The following is a 23,469-nucleotide window of genomic DNA, read 5'->3' as shown; positions in this document are numbered from 1 at the left end:
GAGTGCATTGTTTTAGGGGGACGCTGCTTCTCAAAAAAGGGGAAGCTGTGTAAATAGTTTTCTCGAAAGCTGCTTTTCATACTTGAGGTGTGGTTAATGTCTTAGAACCGGACACAATTAGCTGGAGTCCTCTACAGGAGAAGGAAAAACCCAGTAAAATCAGAAAGCCTGCTCGTGTCTGAAGCTGTATTCGAGTAACGGTAAGAAAAGATAACGGCAAATATCTTTCAGTGAATAAGCAATAAAACAGTTATGGAAACATACGCCAGCTTTTATTACATCAGGTGGAAGGCGACTTTAAAAAGACTGACTTTGAGAAAAGGTGACTAACGTGAAGCACCATGGGGAGAAAACAAACAGTGATGTAAACAGAGAAAATACAAGCACTACGCACACAAATTACATGAGTAATACAATTTGTAAACACAATGCGCTGTGCATTAAGGGGAATAAAAAAAAAAAAAAAACACGGTAAAAGTAGTGTTAAAGTAATGTTATTAGATTGTACTGTCACATTTCTATGTTTCATGGTTTAACATTTGGTTTAGCAAAAAGAACGTCACAAAAACTATTTACAAAGGCAAAGAGTTCACTCCCTTTGGGTCAAAACAAATCATTCACATTATTGACTGGGATGTAAATATATGGTCCTCTAATACACTTTATATCAAACAAACAGTGGCTATGAAGACAGGCTTTCCGCAGCATCCTGCCATTTACTGAATATTTGGACAAAATGAGTCAAAACATCCATCACATTCAATGTTCTGCGCTTCAGGCTTGGCACTTTCATTGTCAACATCCAAACAAGCGGTGATTTGATTTTCTGTCAATCCTCTAAAAGTCAGACTTTGGCACTCGTAAACATCAATATGCAAGAACCGTCACTTTGCTGAGCTCTCTCTGTTCATCACAGTCGATTCCTTGTCACAATTACAATAAAGCAGCAACCCTGGGAACAACACCGCTGACATGAATGTAAAAACAACATGAGTCATTACTGAAGTATCACTCACAGCATGTTTAGTAGAAGAGTTAGTATGTAAAGTAAATATGTTAAGCCTATCAAATCATTTATTTAACTATCAAACACTAGATTGTAATACCTATAATATAAACCAACATATATTATTAGAAGATAATAGAACTATGAATAGGTTCAGATACAAATCGTACTTCTTATGAGGCTAAACGTCGTCGAATATGTTCAGCCGCTGTTACACGACGAGTGATTGTTACGTTTTGAAATTTCCTTAGCTTTCGGTTTACATTCAACAATGTGCAAAAAAGAAAATTAGAAAGTGTAATCTGATGTTTTCATAACCTCCACGCCCCTGCACTGATACCCCATTAAAAATATGGGTAATAACAACCACAAAGGTGCGGTTTTCGTAGTCATTTTTCATTTGATGTCATTTTGCTGAGCCCTTCGGGAGCGGTCCATCACAAACTCTCACAGGAAATACAAAAACATCCATTTTGCAATCTTGGAAAAACATTCACATGAAATAATAGCTGTGAATGAGGGAAGATGTGTAAAACCGACAGAGTCCTGGGAGACGTACTGACTAAGTGATAGCCATTTGTCTTATTTCACTTCCCTTCAACAAGCTGAAAATTCACAATGCAACTCAGATGTTTTCCTATCAAAAAAACACTAATTGTTTCTAGAGTTAAGCGCCCTCAGGCTTCTGTTTTTTCTTTCTCATCCTTCTTTTTCTTACTCTTTTTCAAGAATGAAGGTGTGCGGAACTTCTTCTTCTTTTTCTTGGGGGACTTGCTTTGGCTCTCGGGGGTCTGAGCCTCCCCCGTCTTCTCCTTCGACGTGATGGAGATTTCCACCGTTTCCGCAGTGCTCACGCTCATCTTGGACACCTCGATGCTCAGGTCCTCCTCCAGCTCTGCCAAGTGGTCTTTGCCATTAGGAATTGAGTCTGCAGACAGATGAGACCCGGTCAGTGAAGAGGGGCGAAGTGCAATCACGCAGGCAAGGCTGGATTATTACGATTCCACCAGAGGGACGAAAACAAAGACACAAACAAGCAACTCATTCTAACGAGCGAACGACAAGCTACTTACCCTGTTTGGCTGGGGTCATTATGGGAGAGAGGGAGAGGGAGATCGTCGAGCCATCAAACGTCGTCATCTCATCTGCATCAGTGGCATCGTCGTCCTCTGTAAAATGATTAAAGCCATCAGAGGTCGGCCATTCATCAAAGCCGCTCGTGTGCGTGAGGCGTATTAGATCAACATTTCTGTCCAGTTTAATTAAGTTACAAAATAAATGTCATTAACTGATTGATTGATGATTCCAAAGAAGTTACGTCTGATTGTATTCTGTAAAGAAACGTGGTAGGAGGTAGGATGGCTTGCAAGGAGCTGTCTGTAGACGGACTCCATTCATTGGGCAGAACGTGCTCAAAGTCTCAGCTTTGTTTTCGATTGGTTTCTGATTGGGCTGCGACGTCAGGAAGTATCAAGGCAGACTGGCATGTGTGTTAAGTGGAAGTGTTTCTTCTTGAATGCTGTAGCCGTCCCTCCACCCCTCACAGCTTAAAGTTCCTATTTATGTCTGTTCATGATGTAGGCAACATATTGACAGATTAATTGACAGTTACCAGTGTTGAGTGAGGTTCACAGCGCCTGGTTTAAATTGGTGTTTTAAGGACTTTTCGTTACTTTGACAAAGTAATTAAAACAGTCACCTTTTACATTTTTAACGTGGTAACTGAGGCTGTTCTCAGCACACAGCGGCGCTTTGAGTTAAACATGAACCACATTTCAAAGCAAGCCATCCAATGGTTTTCAAGATATTTCACTCAAAACCACATGATGGCGCCAAAGACGAGGTCAGCAGACGACCAAAGTCCTCAGGATTCATCCTCAGTGGACCATGAACGTCTGTACTTCAGTCCATTAACTGATGAGATATTTCAGTTATTAGCTGATGTGTTTGAGATTGACACATTATTGTGGTGGTGAAAAATAAGGTGCAGCTCAAATTCACAGCTGTAGACATGTTTCCTGCCCGCCCACACACACACACACACACACACACACACACACACACACACACACACACACGCACACGTGTTTTTCTTTTGTCATAAACAAGACATGAATAGTTTGACAAGACTGATGTGTCTGCAGCTCATTTCTCACAGTCCCTGTGAGCTGACTTCAGAGCTCAGCGGAAGAGTGAAACCATGGGCTGACATTTTTCTCCTGCTGGCATTTTTAGCAGGAATATCCACATTTTAAGTGAAAGTAGTTCCAACGTTTCCTCCAGGCAGGAACCAACCGACCACTCTGATTAACTTCCTGGACTGCAGGCCACTGACAGCATTTCTGTGTGGAGGCAACAACTACAGCAAACCTTCGGAATATATTAAACTAAAATATTAGCATCAGACCTCATGTAATTGCAATTTGTGCAATTACTGCTGCGTCTTTTTTGAACTTAAAGGTCAAACAAGTTCAGTTTGAGGTCATGACTCCTCAGAAATGTGCGTTAATGGGTCATAAGCCCATTAATGCAGGGTTTTTACTATTTCTTTTTCTGAAGTCAGAGATCACGGTTAGCCCTCCAGATTAGCTTTGTCTCTGCATCTCACTTTCTTTCATGACCTCTGTGATCCCACAGGATTAACTTCAAAGCGTCATACACTCATAATCTACAGGGGATTAGGTCAGATATGAGTTGGTGTAGACCCACGTAGGATTGGCTTTCTGTGCCTCTAAAGAGCGACGGTGCGCAGTGAGTCTACCTTCTTGGCCTTGCTGCTTTCTTTCCACCGTGTTCTTGTATTCCTGCAGCTCCTTCTCTGTGAGATCATTGAAAGGGTTGGGGGGAAGGGAGCGAGTGTGCTCCTCGTCCTCAATGATGAAAGCCTGATTGAAAGAAGAAGATAAAGAAGCGTTACAGTCACCTGATGTGATGCACTTTGCAGTAAACAGAAGTAAACATGAGGTTACAGGTTTTCCCAGTTGCTTTGCACAGTTTCAGGAAATCCTGTGTTCCTCAAATCTGTAGTTCATTTTCTCACAACAGCAGACGCAGATGAGTGCAGTACAGACAGTCAGTATGAGTACAGTTAGTTGCATGTGTGCATTTATGTTTCTATAGGAACCTGTTAGTAGTCCCAGGAAGCCACTGTGCCCGAGAACTCCATAGCAACTGCTTCCTGTATGAAGTTTGAGCAGCGCCAGACGATTACTGCTGCCCGTGGTTGTAGATTGTGATATGGACTCATCATATTTCTATAATTGGCTGTTTTGTCACTACTGAACTTTACTACCATCTACTGGATTTTAAGATGAATGGCATTTAGAAGGTCAAATGCTCGATCTCGCTATCTTAACGAAAATGATCCGTGTATCTGCCTCGTGATTCGGGTCCGCTCCAAAATGTAACAGGTTCTTCTTAACAGGTCCGTGCTACACCTGTCCGCCAAGTTTTATGAAAATCAGTAGTTTTCCTTAAACCTGTTGACAAACAGACACAACGCTCTTGGCAGAGGTAAAGCTCTGATTGCTTGTGTCATCTGTGTGTAGTTTTGTGAATGGATTCAGTTACTCAACTAGTTTTTGATTAATAGATTTAAGGGTTGTTTTGCTAGGAGGGGGTCTATGAGGTACGTGCGGCCACTTGGTGCACCTGTTGGTAATACTGTAAGCTTCCTGACACCCACTGCTGGTGAGCAATTAAAAAGAAGTCAACCATGAAGGCAAGGATGATTGCAATGAAATGCAGAGCTCTAACTGTCCATGCACTTTTCTCCTGTGCTCCAATTTGATATTTGATAAAAGCAACATCATCACTGAGTTGGGTGTGTCCTTTTGGAATCTGCCTTTGGTTCCACACATCCCAGCTTTCTTTTTCTTCTTTGGTTGAGCAAGATGTACACTTTGGTGACAATGATGAACTCAGTGATGAAGTTATTTATTTTCAATGAAGTGTTGTAAGGCTCAGTATGAAATGCTGCTGTGATTGTTCTCAGTGTTTAGACAACGGCAGCAGTGCTCCAGCAAATGAGAAAAATAAATACAGACACACATTCTGCATCCTGCGGCGCGGCTGCACCTGTGACTTTTCACACGTAGTAAATGTACTTACCGGTCCTGGTATGGTGTCCACGACAATGCCTGCTAGTAACTGAGACTTTGGTCCTGGAGTCATGTGGTCACCTCTGTGCTGTTCTTTAATCTGAACAAACATAGCCAACGAAATCATAGTAAGTAATCTGAGTAATCTTTGACATTACATACAATATCTTCACACCATAGCACACCTGCTAGCATAATGTGAGTCAGACTTAGTTGTAGAAACACTCAGCAAATGATATTAGATATTGCTGAACGGACCAATCAGCTCCTTTAGTTCATTGACAAAACATTCATTGGCATCAATTTCGATAATTGATTTAAATATGCAGAACATTTGCTGGTTCCAGTCTCTCAAATGTGAGGGTTTTACTTTTTTGTGTGTTATATATGAGAGTAAACTGAAATGATAACTGCCATTTGTCACAGTCTTGCGTCATTTTTCTACACAAGCCAATTAATCAAGAAAATAATAGCAGACTAATCGATAATGAAAACAGTCGTCAGTTGCAGCCCTACTTATCAGAGCACACTGGTTCCCTTGAAATGTCTTTGAGAGTTATGACGCGCAGGAGCAACGTGATGCGACAAAAGTGATGACGTTCGAACTGACCCGGTTCCTCTTATCCTGAACCTCTGTGGGATCAGTGTTGAGTGGGACAAACTGGTTGGGGTCCTCAATCTTTATTGGTGTGCCGATGCTGTTGCCTGGCTGTGAAGACTTCATCCACTGAGGAAACAAAAACAGATCAATAAGTAAAAACTGGGGAAAGAAGTTGTAAAACCTGCATTTATCACACTGGCCACAAGAGGGCAGTACATACAGAGGAATAGCATCTCCCAGATCTCCATTTCTCTCACAAGCCAAAACACTAAGAGTTAGGTTCAAACATTCCTTGTTTCAGTGAGACATGAACATCAACCCACCACAGTCTTGGTCCTGGGGCTGACATCCCCACTGGGTGACTGCTCAGGAACATTGACCCTCAAGTAGCTGTTGGGCGAGTTGAGCCACCGGGTCCTTTCTCTCTGCTGTTTCTGCACCACAAACTTGAAGGGGCTTCGCAGACCCAGCTCACTGTCCTCCGGTGGCACAGCGGACACCGTGGCAGGGATCTCCACGTCGTTCTTCGTGCGGGGCTTCTCGCGGACAATGGGGTTCCTGTAGGAGTAGCCTGTTCTGTATCCCTGAAGGTCACACGAAGAGAAAACATTCTTGTAGGTGAACAATTTTACATCGCCTGAGGTGAAATGGATTGCAGCATTTTGCACAGTTTTTCAGCATTCCTTCACAGCCCATTCAATGAGACATATCAACTAGAAAAGACGCCACATTCAAAGGGATGCATGGGCAACCCAAGATCCACTTACACAATGCCTCTAAATATTTGAACAGTGCTGTATATACAAACAGCTTTTTTTTTGCAGATGTGCCCAGTTTCAGAGAAAAAAGATAAAACTTTGGTTTCAAAGAGTTTGTTGTTAACAATACATCAAAGACAGGAGAGACAACTAGAAAACTGATGGGAACTCGCAGTATGTTTAGAGTGCAGTCTGAAGCCAGCAGTGCAACACTACAATCAAAATCAAAATTGGCATTCTCTCCCCGGCAAAATGACAAGTTTGACACAGAAAAAAAAAATCCCTGCTCTGGGCTTTGATCGCCACTGTGCGAGCAAACCATCACCCATCGCATCCCCCACCCCCCCACAGTATTGTTCACTGTGCCACCAAAAAAGACATTTTCCTATGAGTTTCCAAAGAGCGTCATGTGATTGGTTGTACCTTTTGGGTATAGGTGCAGTATTCATTCATGAACATACAGTATTTACTGTTGTGATTAATGCACAACAGCAGAAAGCACCTGGTCAGTATCTGTTACCTCCTTTCAGGTGGCACAGATTCGGGAAGACATAATGGTAAACATGTCAGACTTGTGTGTTTAGGCTTGAAACAGACTGTATATAAAGCACAGAATATGTCAGGTGAAGTATTTCAATACATTTCTGCACAGACAAAAAGTGTGATGGAGCTACAGTCAGTGTACTCCTTTTTGTCAGATTGTTGACAGATTGCTTTTGGGAGACCAAGATGAGCCTCTTCATCCTCGCACCTATGTATCTATCTAGATAGATACACATATAGATATATACATGTATAGCCTATTAGGATTAAAAACTGTACGGGATCGGCCCTACAGCTTCTCCTTCTGCATGATTAGCTGTGAACTAGTGTTTCAGGATCATTTTTGATGTCATGTGCTAGACAGACCTCCTGTTGCAGTGAGTGTATTGGCATTTTGCACCCAGCACCATGCAACTCTCATAGAGAAAAGGCCAAATCCGATCTCCAAACTGAGTACACCAGAGTCCTTACACTAAGTGACTGTGTGGTCTGTGTGGCTGTAACTGCCCACAGCACGCCTCACCATCTGGAAGCTATGATTGAGAGGGTGGGCGGGCTATGATCACAGAGCTAACACAGCTGCAGCCCACTGCTGCCACAGTTGTTAGCGAGCAGCACACTCAAACAGACACAGCCTGACATCTTCAGTGTCTGCAGAACATGTCGGGGCCTGGTTATTAGCTGTGTGGTTAGAAAAGCAGGGTTTCCATTAACACAAGTGCAGCACAGCACAGAAATCTGAAAGGTGTAACCAGAGCAGCAGACAGCATGTTCGCCACAGACAGCAAACCCATCACTGCGCTGAACGCGGGCTGATGATAATTACATGAGTATCTGCAGCTGCAGTGAAAAAACACTGACAGCTATCATGAAGCAACACGACTGAATTACACAAATCATCTTTGGATTAGACGGAGAAAAACGAGTCTAGTTTCATTGTGTTCTCTAATCAGACACTTCCCGAGGAAAGGCACAGGTCAAGGTTCACCTACCAGGTTGTCCAGCATCCTCATAAGGGACTCGAACTCGGCCTCGCCCACTTTCCACTTGACCTCATTGTCCATCACCACTCCTGCAGTGGCCACTCCCTGCGTCAGGGGTTTAAACTTCCCCTTGTCCAGGAGCACCAGGTTGTCCACGCTGCCTGAACACCCCAAAGCGTTCACCTAAACAAAGACACGTGATAACAAACTCATTATTAATTCATCCGGAATTACAAGCTGAATTATTATTCCGTGCCGAGTTGGTGATGATTTTCCCTCGCGCTTTAAAAATAATAATTCCGAAATTTCAAAACATCCTTAGACAGAGAGCATCCATTTCAGTCGAATTTTCATTTCAAAAGAATTGGAAATATATGTGAACTCAGCTGTCAACACGTGTCAACATCAACAGGAAAGCAAACACAGTCCAGACACAGCAGGGTGATGAAAAAACACCTCCACTGCCTCCACAACACAAAACAACGAGCGCCTCAGAAACACAGCGGGGCTCCGCCTGACTCCGACTGTGAACGCTGACTTTATTCAATGACCTTCATTCAAGCCTCCCGGTACACTCATTATTTGATTTTTGATTGTATCTACTGTTTAAGCCCCGCTCCTGCTGCCTTTCTCTCTTACGTGTACATTAACGGACCTGTCTGAATAGAGAATCAATGCTTAGCTCACAAGGTAACTGATGAGTTTGGAACACGGGGACCCGACTCTTTAAATAAGTTATTAGTAGGCATGTAAGAAGCCTAGCTAGTCAGGACAGCTGGAAGTTAGCGTTGGCTTGTCGAGGTTAGCACGCTGCTACTCATATCGACTGGAGCGCCTTATATATTTCGACTGGTAAAATGTGTTTTATTCATACAGTGTGTAGTTAGCTTGTAAATATGAAAAAGTGCATTAAGGGCCGCAGTCAGCTTTACAAACCGCCCTGAATGGTGCACTTGCATTTCCAGGCAGAGGTAGTATCACGAAAAGAAATCAAGCTTTTGATACCTGGATTTCACAAGCTTGCTGTGAGTGGTAGACGTAGTGAAAAGCTTCCTCTACTGTTTCTCCCAAAGCCAGCAGGCCGTGGTTCCTCAGCATCATCACCTGAAAGACACAGCGCACGCCTGAGCTGCCCGATGGCCAACCATAATCACACACTGAACAAATCCATCTGAGCTAGTGCGTATCCACATGTGCTAATGTGAGCTGATTAGTTCACGTATGAGGTAATTAGCAAATGTTCCCACAAACAGGACCAAGAGGTGAACTTTAGAGTTAGATGAGAAGATCGGTACCACTCACATGTAAGGTTTCAGGCAGCAGTTGGTTAGCTTAGCTTAGCATAAAGACTGATAGCCTAGCTGTGTCTAGCAGGGAGCAGTGACTTCCTGGAGTTCTTCTTATCTAGCAACCTCACGGTTAAGACAAGATTCAAGGAAGTGTCCAAACAAGAAACAGTCCAGCAAAAAACCCCCAAGGAGATTTTTTTTAACTTTTGGACAGGTGAAGGCTAGCTGTTTCCAGTCTTTATGCTAAGCTAACCATCTCCTAGCTGTAGCTTCATATGCCAGATATGAGACTGGTATCAATCTTCTTGTGTAAATCTTAGCAGTTAAAGCAAACGAGTGTATTTCCCGAAAGGTCTATTCCATTAGACGATGTTTGTAATGTTCTCAATTTTAGACAAAATACATTCACATTTTTTACACTGTATGCACGTGTATGAATTCATTTACAACAGGTACGAATAACCTCGTGAATGGCCGATTGTGCACACACTACAGGATCATAACGTGCTTTATCCCATGAGACAGTCAGCCTGTCATTAATGAGTCCCTTGGTTTGACGGTACCTTGGCAGTCGGGCCCAGAGCCTTCTGAAACTCCACCTTCTCCTCTTTATTATCCAGACTGCCATGGTAACCAAAGCAGCTCACGTCTCCTAGAAGCAAAGCCTCCTGGGAAATGGGCAAGATTCCACATTTCATCGAGGACACCTGTTAACGTGGAATAAAAGCAACTGAGACTGTGATGCACCAACATCTTAACAGAGCCACATTTTTTGCTATCAGGCACAAATGAAAGTTTCCACAGCGGCGTACAGGGCACGCTGTGCATTTTACAGCCCAGGATCAAAGGAAATGGTAAAAGCGCATTACAGGGTGTCTGCATCTTAAATAACAAGGCATGCAGGGGGCTGCTTTTAATTCTGGCCTCTTCCTCTGGTGCAGCATAAGCATTTAGCAGCAGCCTTTACGCTTTGATTAAGATGAAGCTCAATTAACATTGGCCTGGAGCGTACTTACTGCGGCCGTGGCAGGGGTGTGTATGTGGATGATACATCTCACGTCGGGACGCATCGAGTAAATGGCAGCATGAGGCGCAAACCCAAAGTGGTCGATACCCATATCAGTAGAGCCCTGGTCCACAACCTCACCGATTATGTTTACTTTCACCTTCACATGGCAGAAAAAAGAGGAGCCAACTCGTAGTTATTTAAGAGCACAAAATAACAACTGTAAATACTAAACCTAGGTGGGTAATTACATACAGTATGACTGAACCGTTAAAGGCGCCCTGTGGAGTTTTCTTGTAAACAAAGTCATGTTTACATGAATTAATTTCTTACAAAAACACATTGTGTGTATCCTTGAGGCCTAACAAAGTGGTGATTGTATTTCTTTCCTTGTAAAACATTTGCAAAGCTGTTTATCTTTTATATTTGGAGCCTGCGCCGTTTCCATCCATGTTTGCAGGCTAGCTAGCCGTCTGCTACGTCTTTCATCCCTGCCTTTTTCATTTCTGTGTTTGTGTCTCAAATCACCCACGCACTTGTGTCTGTATGCGCGTCCTTGAATGCAGGCATGACATGCAAACAAAGACGGACCTGCATGTAAAAAACACTGCTCCATAGCGCTGCTACTTAAACTCCACAGAGTGTCTTTGAGACAACATTACTTTGTTATGTACCTTCTATGCACATGACACTGCACCAGCTGAGATACTGATGAATATCTTCTATATTGATTTGCTTAATAACAAACAGGTACTTCGAGGTGGCCAGTAACAATCATCAAGACATGAATTCATTTTAAAAAATATAAGTTACCATCAAATAAAGAGTCACAAAAATTTCTTACTGCACATACACAACATACTCCTCATGATGCTTCTAGTTTTAGGGTATTCATTCAATTATCTTTCGCGATTTCACTAAAAAATACTGAAACTGTTGCCTAATGCATGTTGTAAGTTGCCCTGACACTGCAGTCTGTACTCAGACACACAGCCTTTGTGCTTACCAAATTTGCCCCCGTCACCTCGGCAAAGGACAGACCTCGTGGGCCGATCAGAACATGGTCCTGCTCTTTATTGACCCGCACCTGAGACAAAATGAACATGTCGTGATCCAAAGCGTATCTGGGTTACGATGAAATGAGTAAATTCCAACCTTCTGAGGCGCCTGAGACTGAGACATACGTCTATGTATTTCTGACCCGCGTGATGCCTCTGCAGGAGTGTTTCCCCCATAAATACTCGTCGGCCTGTTAAAAAGCATTGACGCCACAGGAGACCAAATCTCTCCGCTTAAAAAAGTTCTTTAAACTGGGTTAGCAGCTACTCAGAGCAGGGAGACCCATTTCACAGATTCAAGGGTACAGGAGTCTCTGAACCACAGAAGAAAAGCTCCCCGCGTTCTGAAAAACACACAAAAAAATCGGCGTGTGGGTTGATAAAACTTACTTTCTAGGCTTTGTCTTTGGGGAAAATCTGAGCTTTACATCTTGACATCGCAGGTGTTCATCACATATTTCAGTGTGAATTCCTGCTGTCGGGGAGCCGTACGTAGTCACAAATGTGACTTTCCCCGACCATAAATAATATATGGTTTCTGCAAATAAAGAGGTATTCCCCTTTAAGCCTTCCAGGAGCCACAGAACGTAAAGATACACAAACCTCGTGCAGCATACATAAGCAGATGTGCAGTGGAGCGGGATGATGAAGTTGTACTCACGGTAATGTAGGAGCTTGTAAAACGAGCCCAGCTGAAGAGGTCAACAAGCCTGTAGAGGCTGGCCAGCCTGCAGCGACTCTGCTTCTCGCCTTTAGCAAAGGAGGGAGACTCGATGCCGTACAAGTCATTGACTGGAGTCACCATCCCAAAGCCTGCCACGGGACATAACATCATCGGTAACTTGGGATGCATCCACAACCTTACGTTCGTGTTTTTTCAGACATCTACAAGGATGTTTACATGGTTTGCCTCCACAGCATATAAAGATAAAACAAGCCAGGGAACTCGAGTCTCGACAGCTGAAGCTTAAAAAAGGCCTTTCTCAGAATTCCCAACAAGAAACTGAAGGGTATTTTTGGGCTGTACTACCATATAAGGGCATTTAATGATGCAGGACGCTATCTTTTACAGGCACTTTAGCTTTTTAAACGAGCAGGTCTGCCTCTGCGACTTCACGGCCGTTTCCTACAGGGACATTTTCCAAACATTTACAGTTTTTAAAATTGATCTCAGCTCCAGGGTGCCGTGTGACCTCCCAGGAAACACACAAAAAAGGTTAGGCTAACATAATTAGAATTGCAAACTGCTGTAATTCATTACTGGTCATGAGGGCTACTTAATAGAAACACTGTCAGTGAAGAATGCTGTCAACAGCTCTCTGCCTTTTCTGCTGTTTCAGGGTTGTTCAGTGTCACAAGAGTCTGACAATTCAGTTCCTGACAATGAAGATATTCAGCCTGCATAATGCACACAGACAGAGTATACACACTGAATGACAATCAGGCCCAGAGGGAGGCAGATGGAGACATTCGCACACACAAGCACTGAGACACACTGACACTCACTGATGGGCGAAGTCAGGGGGCCAACCCCTCCCGAGGTGCTGGTCATGACCAGGTCAGCAATCTGTCTCAGAGCCAGGAGGCCGCTAGGGTTGTTGCCCTTGGTCATCTGGTCCTGAATCAGGCCTTCCAGCTCATCCTTGAACACCTGTAGACAAAAAAAAGGTTTCTTTTAGGGTGAAGTGAGGAGAAAAGAGGAGACACAGACGCCGTCAAAAAGCTTCATTAGCTTAGCAGCTCAGAGATACACAAGCTTAGCCTTAAACTCATTCCAACAACTCCTCAGGAGGCGTCAGGGAGCACAGCACGCTTTCATGGCTCCTTATTACAACTGTACACAAATCACAGAAGACCACTAAAAACCTCTTTGTCTGTCCGTGAAAGAAGTGAGGGGAGGGGAGGGCCGCATTAAACCCAACTATCAATTTTTGCCTTCAACAGTAGCCGTGAATCTCGAAACAGCGCTGTTTCCCCGTGTGCTGCAGCCAAAGCTCCAGCATTCTGCTCCATCCGCCACGGTTCCCATGGTGACGAGATGAGCTCCACTTGTTAGACCTGTTATATAATCGCAGATGAGTGTGGGCTCGTCTTGTTTCCGTGCACTTCATTGGCATGTGCTTGTTGCGCCGCCTTGTACTTCATCGAACCGGACTGCACTGCTCTGTTTATTTTCCATTTGATTTACATCATACTGAGATAATCTCTGTTATCATACGTCGGCGCGGAGTGAAGGGAAAATGCTGTATTTTCACCATCAGTGAATCTTTTAAGCTATAGGATGACAGGAAATAGTGAGAGGAAGATGTGATTTAATTCTCACACAGGAGATGCCTGAACCAGAGAATTTTACTTGGAAAATTACCAAAATGTTTAACCAATTATCAAAGTTGTTGCCAGATAACTTCCTGTCAAACATTGTTTAAAGGTATGATGTATAAGAACTCCACCTGTCGAGGGTCACTCCAAACAGCTGGGGGACAGCATATGAGCAGAGTAATGATGAAGTCCTGCTCACTACACTCTCTGACTGTACTTACTTGGCATTTAATTTTATTTTGATTTCTGAAGCTGTACTCTTCTATTTTTCCATTTAACAAGGAAAATAGGTGGAAGAATATTTAGTTTATTTCAATTATTTATTACACATTATTAAAAAAAACAAAAACTAAGAGAGCTTGTAGAAAATTTGCATTATCGGCCTATCGCCACTTGAGGCACAAAGCGGTATTACGCGACAGAGCGGAGCGCGGCTGCCTGGTTAGCATGCTAACTTCAGTCAATATATCTTTCACATAACGTCATATCTGTTATTTCTTCACATTCTGTTGATAATAATGTTCGTTCATTCATTTTTTGAACGTTTTAAACAAAAATTCTGGCTTACACATCAGACCTTTAATGACTTTCAGCTCAGGCTATAATGCAGTGTGTATATTAAGTATGTTAAAGACATTTCTTAGAACACATGGTCCATTTTACCTTTAGAAGTAATTGTTTAGTACACTTAATCTGTAATAACACTATTGCTACACCAAAGCAATGAAAACAGACGTGTCAGTGCATAAACCAAGCGACACACTACATTCCTTGATAACGTTCAGCTGCTCGGACTGTGGCAGTATTTCACCGAGTCAACACACAGCTAAACCCGCGTCTAAGTGCACCAGAGTGTATGAAATGATCTTCACATAAACAAGACAAAACTATGCATTTCAGTCTGTCTTAAGCAGGTACGGAGCCTCTCCGGCTTTAAAAGCGCTGCTTATGACTCATCCACAGTAAAAGCTTGTGTGTAGGAGGACGCTTATATGGAGCTGCCGGCTACATACTGGACTCTGCAGGATCTGGGTGACCCTCTTCTTCTGCTCCATCATGTTGAAGTCCTGCCTCAGGTCCGGCGACATGTTCCTGCTGCGGAGGTACTCGGGGTCACTCTGGTCCACGCGGTCAAAGTAGCGCTCCTTGGAGTCGTTGCTGGACAGGGACAGGGTCAGAGACCCCGCTGTCTGCCTCACCTCCACCAGGCTCATCTTTATCGCCGAGCGGCCTCCTACTCGTCCGCTGGAAGCTGCGCAAGAGGAGCAAAACGTCGCAGCTTACTTCACATTCAGGCTGTCAAGGCAACGGGTTGTTTTCTGCAGAAAAGATACTGTATGGGTGCTGGGGTGACTCATGTAATTACAGAGATGGAGACAAAAGCGAGGAGAACATTGTTATATGATTGATGCTGCTTTCAAGTACAAAGCTGTTGATGTGAAAAAAGGATGAGTTAGTCACAGCTGCTGTGAACATAATGCATTTTTTTGGTCCTGCAGAAAAGTACATTTTAATAAGGCAATGATCAGCGTGAACATCTTATCTCTCCCCCAAAACACTCACCAACTCTCACTCTCACAAGTTCTTCTCTACACAGATGGAGGCCAGCTCACAAAGTGTGACATGAAAGCAGCACCAGTCTCCACACTTCTGCGGTTCAGACAGAGGCTGCAAAGCTTTGTCAACACCAAACAAAAGGTGGGCCTCATGCAAATCATCTATCCTGAATAGCAGTTAGCACCTTCAGCGCTGCAGTGTCACCTGGACGTGGGGGTGGAGGGATACAGGAGATCAAGCCAGGGCTACAAGACAATAACTGCAGGCCTGAGATAGATAGTTTCACTACATGGAGCCACAATAAAACTTTTCCTTCTGGTTTAGCAGCAGCCTGTTACCCTGAGCACTGGGTGCAAGGCATCAAATTACAACTTGAAACCATTTATACCACGAAAAGTACAGCGGGAGGGAGCGGGGGGGGGGGGGGGGGGGGGGGGGGGGGGTTGCATTAGCCGAAGCCTCACTTGTTCCATAAAAACAAAGCGAGCACACAACCCCAGGAGAGAAACTGTGACTGCAAGTTGAAACTTACCTGGAACAAAATGCTCAGTTGGTGAATGAAGTGCCTGCGGATGATGAGATGTCGAACTGCTCCGACAGAGGCTCCAGAATCAAAGAGAAAGGCAGGCGGATGTTATCCCCGGTTCGGGTACATGGTGGCGGAAAAAGAAGAGCTCGCAGCGCGCAAACTTGACGCGGCTCCAGGATCCAGACGGAGCGGACTGCCCGCTGCGGGAGCGCACAGGGCTGAAGAAGAGTGAAGAGAGTCTGCATGCATGGAGGAGGATGTGGGTGTGTTTGTGTGGGAAAAAGGAAAAGTGACCATGTGACTTCACTCATCCACCCACTACTAGGCCTTATGTATGCAGCGGGACAAAGGAATGGCCACTCAGGATCAGCCCAGCTTTTTTAGGCCCCCCTTTTTTTTTAAAGCTCACTGTAGCTTTTCCTGCATGAGCTGCCAGTTCAGCGACCTTATTTATCCCTTCTGGTAACATCCCAGAAGGAAGCCTTTCCTTTTTTTTTTATTATTAATCTTTTTCTTCTCCCTCCGTCTGTGTCTCTGTGTGTGATTCATTAACTCTTGCCACTTCATTTCATAAATAACTGAGGCTCCTGTGTTCCCACAGCCTCTCAGTGGAGGTTTTCATCAAAGCTATACAGCCTAGCCATACCAAACACAGCACTTCAAAGCCCAAACAAGTGCTTCTTTCAAAAAGTGAGACAAAAGTTTTCCAAAATATAGGATGTTTGCAGTCAGACAGCAATGAAACACAGATGTCTCTCATGGAAGAGAGACTGCGTAGAGCGAGCGTGTGCATAACATATACACTGATTTAAATGAGCTTATCATGTGCATCACACTGAACTACAGCAGGCCTGTATTTACCACCGCTTTCTCTCTTTTAACAGACTCATACAACACATAACTTCATCTAATGATAACACATTGATAATAACACCAGCTAATGCCGTCTCATGCTGGGTTGTCTCAGAAAACACTTGCACGCTGCGTTTCTTCAAGTGAATTAAATTGGCTCTCTTACTGTAAACGGGCCATAAGATCAAGATGAAAGCAAATGTGAAGCTGTGCAGATTTATCCTGCTCAGAGAGCAGGGATTCCTCCACCCTTGCCGCCACCTCTCAACTCTTTTCTGCCTTGCCGGTCAGTCTCTCCAGAGTGCACTGTAGCGAGATTCAGATGCACTCCATATTAAGTGAATGCAACTCTGAGAATCTTTGATTTTGCTCAGCACCCTGCTCCTGCCAGCCCACAGAGTTATTACGCCTTTAATCACACACACTCACACAAGTATCTCGATTTTGGGAGTCAGAGAGAGAAGGATTGGATCACTGACTGATACAACAATTCCAGGAAACAGAGTGGAGTCTGGGAGGCGGAGCAGAAATGTGGACATATGGGTTGATGTAATGAAAAGCAGAACTTTCTCACTCCGGAGCTGTGTGACCCCCTCAAACCCTGAAACCCTGCCTCTCTCTTTCTGGCAGAGTTCCCACCGAAACCACACACAAGCTTAAATGTCTGCACAAACACACACACACACACACACACACACACACACACACACACACACACACAACATCCTCCCACCGGCCAGCCCCCGCATTCTTGCTGACTATTTGAACTTTTCAGCGAGGGCAGTCTGTCTTGGTAGCATTGACCAAATGTCAGGTGTTATTAGTCGACGTCTCATTCATACAGATTACTGCTGAGGATATTGATGTCCGCAGACAAAGGTGCAGCTTCATGTCACAGACCAGCTACTCCAATGGAAATAACCTCCAAATGCAGACATGCAAATGCTGCCTGGATAAATCAATGAAAAATGAGGGGAAATGACCACCTTTAAGAGATCAATCAAAGAGATTCCGCCATTAAAAGCTGAATATTGATGCAGTAACTCAAATGTTGCTCTTCTGCCAGCCAGCTATACCAGGCCTAATCTGAAACGTGGTAATTTAATCAATTCCTCTGAACGCCCCCCCCCCCGCCCCAGTTTCCCGGTGCATCGACGCAGAGTACAGGACAGAAATATGATGATCTTATAGAATATGATGCATTGCTGAAGATTAAACTACCCCACAGTATCTAAAGCAGTGAAAATTAGCACAAGCTTCAAAATCTACAGCAGTAAAATGCAACATACACATTAATGCAGCAGTGATGTTAATCCAAAAATAGATATCAGAGTAAATCAGTGACAGGGAGCATTTTACTTTCCTCAAATAAAAGATCTGAATACTTCTTCCACCACTGCTCCCACAACATTGTCTAACTCACAAAGGACCGTTTTTTAAAAATGATCAAAATCGATGCAGCGCGCTAAACCAGAGATATCGTCCCTTTTATTCCGTGCTTCCCTCTTGTCAAAACCTTGTGCCTACCATTATCCACAATTCAACTCGACCGCTGACAGTTCGGTTGGAGATTTGAGTGTAATGTAGCCTCGGGCCTCTAGCCTCAAGCAGCGATGAGGAGCGGGTACAGAGGTCTGGTAACCTCACCACTTCCTAACTCCACGCTTTGATGTGTAAAATCCGTGGAGTTTCAACTTTAACAGGAGGCTTCAAACTATGACAAGATAAAAAGTCATAGCCGACTTTCCATCTGAGAGGTTTGGAGGAGGAAGAGGAGGTGAAAGATGTCAACCTATCGTGCGAGATGAGGAAACGTTGTGCGAACTGGTGTTAATCCACAGTAAAACACATGAGAGAGACATCAGCACAGTGAATAATGAGCAACATGGTGGTTGAACTTTGGTCGAGCTTCAGAGGGAAGTCTGGTACTGTGGCAGGCAGACAGGCTGTGCTGACAAAGGAGGAATGCATGAAGCCACCTTTGACCTGTGGAGTCTCTCTCTCTCTCTCTCTCATAGTTTGGTCTCGTTGCTGCTGCTCGTGGGTTTGAGGAGGTTTATGACGGCGCTGGTGCTTTATCTGGTGTCTCCGAACAGGGAAAACCAGAGGGATCTTTGTCCTTTGACAGGCACATGATGTACCGTTCAGTCAGGGTACAGAGAGAACATAAAGGACGCCACTGTCCGACTGCAGGCTGCAACAAAATAATAACGTCCGGACGTGCATGAAATGTAAATAGCAAATTCATCATTGGAAAACAGGGCCATTAAAAGCAGCTGATGATTTACTCTTTTACGCCGCCTTAATTGTTTTATTTTGAAAAACAATTGTGTTATTAAATGTACGTTATACTCCAGTGATTAAGTGTTGCACTTTAAAGTTTGGGGACTTCTGAGAAAGGGATTAAAGGAAAGCATTGATCCAGTTGAGCTCCAGATATCTTGGCTCTTGCCTCATTTCAACTGCATGGCACAGCTCGGCTCAGCTCGGCTCAGCTCAGCTCACATGGAACTGTTCCTTTTTGGTTTTCCTTTGCCAAACGTTGTGGATAGTAAGTAGTAATCAGTCTTTTTGGCAACACCTCAGTCGAGGTTCCAAGTGAGCTGAGCAGATACTTAAAGGTGGAGTGAAAACACTGCAGACCGTTGATCAGGCAGAGAGAATCATCACCTGCACGACACGAAGTCGTCTCGTCGTCTGTGCTCTGATGCTGGATTTCCTAAACTCTCCTGTGTTTTTCGGCTGTCTTTTGTCTTGATGCCTTCTGCCGTTTCTGAAACACAGTTTGTCTCCTTGCTGTGACAAACAGCCACGTACCAAGAATCAACACAGCCATCCCTTCATATCCTCCACCGCTCCTGTGTTTGTGTGTTTGTGTCACCTTGAAGGTGATGCCACCGCAGTGTTTCACACAGCCTCGCTATGACGATCAGCTAAGACGCCCGCCTACACTGAGGGGGTATTATCTGCAGTCGAAAGCAAAATGGAGAAAAGTACAAAATCAAGCCAAGTCTAGCTGTATCATTCAGGGGAAATGAGGCTTTGGAGCTCCAAAAATGCTTGATCCTACACTTCCCATGATGCAACCCTGTGGTGTGCTTCATTAGGTGCCTGGAAAACATGCACATCTTTCAAACTCCACTGACCCAGTCTGGAACGCACACTTTACAAACTGTCATCATTTTCCTCCAAGCTCATGATGAGATCATCACAATGATGTCATCAGGGCTATTTTCTCCTTCAGAGCCACAGAAGACATTAAGCTGTCATCATGGGTTCAGTGACAAACAAATACTGATGATACTGAATGATACTTGTATGTCAAACAGTTGCTCTTTAAAACACTGAATTTTATTTACTTTTTCTAAACCCACCAATTAGTCCATGATAATTGTAGGCTGGCACAAAAAAATCACACACTGAGCCTATTACAGTACTCGTCAAGTGTTATTTTTGGAAAGCCCAAACAGCATTTCATTATTTTTCATGGCTCATTTTCCCAGGATTCTTTGACAGTTCTGGACTTTTTATTATCAGGCCATTAACAGTAATTTAAAGACATGATAACGGACGATTTGTTTTAATGCTAGACGACGTCAAAGCAGACTTTAAGTGATGTCAATTGGATTTTATTGTAATGATTTACTGAAATAGCCTTTTCTTAAAGCCATGGAACAAAAAGAAAATGTTTGTTTCTTTCCCTAGAAGCTGCAGTCTCCTCTGACAGATGATGGTCTAAATTCAGCCTGTATGCTCAGGTACCACAGATGTCACCAAAGTACTGCAGGACAAGAATAACACATACCAGAGTCTGCTTTCAGGGGATTTTTGCCATTGGGCAAAAAAAACTGTTGCAGACACGATCATCGCCGTGGTTTATTGGGACCACTCAGGGAGTTCTGCTAACATTCAGAACAACAGATGTACATTTTTTTTCATAATTAATTTGGAGGGGGGAAAAAAAGAAAAAGAAAAACTTCATCTCAGGTCTGTGCCGGCACAGTTGCCATGGTAACCAATGCTTATGCCGTCTCTGGTCTGAGGCTGAATTAGGAGAAGAGTGAATGGATGCCAGATAACGTCCACTTTTACAGACGAGATGAGTGTTATCTGCATAATGCATGAAATAAGAACAACTCTGCCAGTTTGTGGAAATACAAAGAGGAGGAGAATTCATCACCCCGTCAGCACACATAACCTCTTTGATGCATTGCTCTTTATCGTAATCAGGGCATGAGGTAAAGGGTTGTTGTATTCCCTCATTAACTAAATTCATTATGTGATTATTTCCTAGAAGATTGAAATCACAACTGTTTCCCTTCCAGCTACAGACATCTTTGAAATATGGGCTACAACCTTTGCAGAGTCTTGCCAGCCACTTCTCTGATAACCTCTTCTGTTAGTAACACTTTGGTCACTGCTTGACACCTTTGTTATCAACCTGACCCTTGACACTTGGCCCAGAGTGCAAGATAAACGATACCAATTGTTTAGCATCGCAGTAATCTGGGAAGATTAATTTTTGATCCAAATGTTTGAAATTCTTTTGAATAATTTCACCAGTAATCTTCCCAAAGCAGCTGCACACCCTCAAAAACTGGACCACACTTCACATGCCTTCAGTGTTCTCAACCTCGTTATGTTCGGGACACTTATCTGTGCTGCTCCCAAGTCATTCTGTCATTTGACAATATAATTAAATTCATATAATTCTGTTTAGATTGCTCTCATGGTGTTTATGAAAGTAACAGTCTAAGTTGGACAATTGAAATGACTGATCAGAGCATTATGTAAATGTCCTGGGAATGGTCCAAAACACAATCAGAGGTTACTGAGCATAGAGAGATGTAGCTGCATCTCCTTCACATGAAACAGGAACCTCTCTCCTGTAATTTTCCAGGAATGTACAGTTTCTACTGTACATTAAAACACACATTTGCATTAAGCTGAACCTGCACACAGAGCTTTTGCATCAAGTATGGAGGGTTTGAGAGAGAAGAGAACTTGTTCCAAAGAGTTTTTTATTTTTGCTACAAAACAATGCCATTGTTTTGATAACTTCACACAGAATATATCACTCTGCAACTTGCTAAAAATGGTCCTGCTACACTCCCACAGCAGGGTGGGTGGCAACAACAGAGCACACTTTGAACCTGAAACAATTTACATTGTTACAGTTGGATCTGTGCCTTCGCAGCTTTTGGGTGTAGAGCTGCATCGGCACACACATGCACGTAATCACACGCACATACGCACACTGCAGTGGTGTGGAAAGAGACAGACTTTGTTTACTTAAGTGGAGGAGCTGGCTGTAGTCCCTACTGTGGTTGTCTTTGGATGGCCACCATGTTGGAGATCTAGTGGTTAGAGTGTGGTTTGCTTTAACTCAGGGCTGAGGTAGCGGTCTGGCTAACAGATCCCTTGTATGTTGTCACGTTGTAAACCAATGCTATGGGAAAATGAAGGGGTGATTTTCAATTAAGTAGCACTGTAAAAACCCTGTAAACCACTAACCTTTACACCAAAAACTGACATTTACTACAAACTGAAAAATATCCAAACGTGGAGCAGTAAAAGAATGGCATTTATTATGAAATTCATTTAGCGAGAGCTGATGACATCATAAAACTTAATCTAACGTTAAATTCATAAAATGAAAACCGTGTAAAAATGCAAACTGGAAGAGGAAAAATCCTTTGCACGGGTGAAAGGGTTTGGGTCTCGACCTGCCTTTTCAGTTTTATGGCTGTCTATAACTCACATCACCAGGCACACATATTATGAAATCCTGTGCTTCCCCCAGCCCCACATCTAAAGTCAACAAATCCTTGTTCAGAGTAATGTTTCTAGAGGGTGACATTAATTGAAAGCAGCTGTTTGAAGCCTCTGCAGCTGGAGCTGACAGTGCAGCTGCACACAGGCCAGTTTAGCAATGAAGACCTTCTACAATGTGAAATCTAGAAAATGATGTAAACATGGATGCAATCAAGTTAATGTTTCATATATACAAGGACAACAAAAACAAGACATCTTTCTCACGGATCATAAAGTGTCCTTTACCTGCTATCAGTGTACTGAAAATACACCCTTACTCTCCCAAAGCTTCAAAGCCTGCAGATCACAGAAATGCACCATGCCACATAATTTATTTGCTTTGATCTGAGCTCCAGCCAACGCCTGCTACAATGGGTAAAAAGGTTAAAAAAAAAACCCAAAAAAACTTACATTGTTGGTCGTTTCTACTCTTATCCTGCAGGAGAATTCTTCACGTTTTACTTCAAACTCCCACGGTTCCACCAGTTGCTAGCTGTTTACATTATCACTTTGAAGAGGGTCATCTGGTTTTTCCCAGAAGGGAGCCAACTGCTGCTTTGCCTCCTGAGCTCCCTCGGCTCCTCTGTGACAGCGGCTGCCTATTCTCACAGGAAAGCAAGGAAACTTGTCAGAGGAGGTTCTGGAGACCAAGCTTCCAGATGGAACTGGACTGGACTGAAAAAATGGGAGGTACAAGCTTCCACCCACAACATATATGCATATTGTCTATATCCTTATCCTTCCTTGCTGTGATCTCTCTAAATCACATGTGATTTAAAGCACTTCAAAACTAGATCTCATGAAGGTAACGCTACATGTTTTATTAAGCAGGAATTACTTGCAGATCAGTATCTAACCATAAATGGAGGAAAACTGCAGCAATATCCTGCCAAGCATATTTTTCCTCTGCATATTGAGCGTGCCTCATGTTCTAAATTTTGCTGTAGAGGAGGACATTGCACACAGTGAACGCTTGCCCGCTATCACCTCCTCCCACATACTCTCTTACAGTGAGTGAGTAGGATGTGCTGCTCTCCCTTTGCACAGCACCACC

General features: G+C 43.5%; 1 protein-coding gene across 4 annotated transcripts; it reads right to left on the bottom strand.

Annotated features, from left to right (window-relative positions):
- Window positions 1–250: 250 nt before the first annotated feature.
- LOC143327909 (gamma-adducin-like) lies at window positions 251–23,382 on the bottom strand. Of its 4 annotated transcripts, XM_076742555.1 has the most exons (16): window positions 22,827–22,845; window positions 15,753–15,823; window positions 14,677–14,915; window positions 12,851–12,995; window positions 12,006–12,157; window positions 11,293–11,373; window positions 10,297–10,446; window positions 9,844–9,987; window positions 8,997–9,095; window positions 8,001–8,174; window positions 6,031–6,291; window positions 5,717–5,833; window positions 5,117–5,206; window positions 3,768–3,891; window positions 2,080–2,175; window positions 251–1,934 (listed from the first exon to the last, which is right to left on the bottom strand). In XM_076742555.1, exons 3-16 carry the CDS (start codon window positions 14,875–14,877, stop codon window positions 1,684–1,686), a joined length of 2,085 nt encoding a protein of 694 aa, XP_076598670.1. In that variant the 5' UTR covers window positions 14,878–14,915; window positions 15,753–15,823; window positions 22,827–22,845; the 3' UTR covers window positions 251–1,683. The 4 variants fall into 4 exon arrangements, with proteins under 4 accessions (XP_076598670.1, XP_076598669.1, XP_076598672.1 ...); XM_076742554.1 differs by lacking the exon at window positions 15,753–15,823 and having other exon boundaries at window positions 22,827–23,382; XM_076742557.1 differs by lacking the exon at window positions 22,827–22,845 and having other exon boundaries at window positions 15,753–16,031.
- Between the last annotated feature and the right edge of the window lie 87 nt (window positions 23,383–23,469).

The sequence above is a fragment of the Chaetodon auriga genome, chromosome 11, assembly GCF_051107435.1.
Source record: "Chaetodon auriga isolate fChaAug3 chromosome 11, fChaAug3.hap1, whole genome shotgun sequence".
NCBI classification, from domain to species: domain Eukaryota; kingdom Metazoa; phylum Chordata; class Actinopteri; order Chaetodontiformes; family Chaetodontidae; genus Chaetodon; species Chaetodon auriga.
Note: the sequence above shows the minus strand (reverse complement) of the source record. Positions and strands in the feature narration are given on the sequence as shown.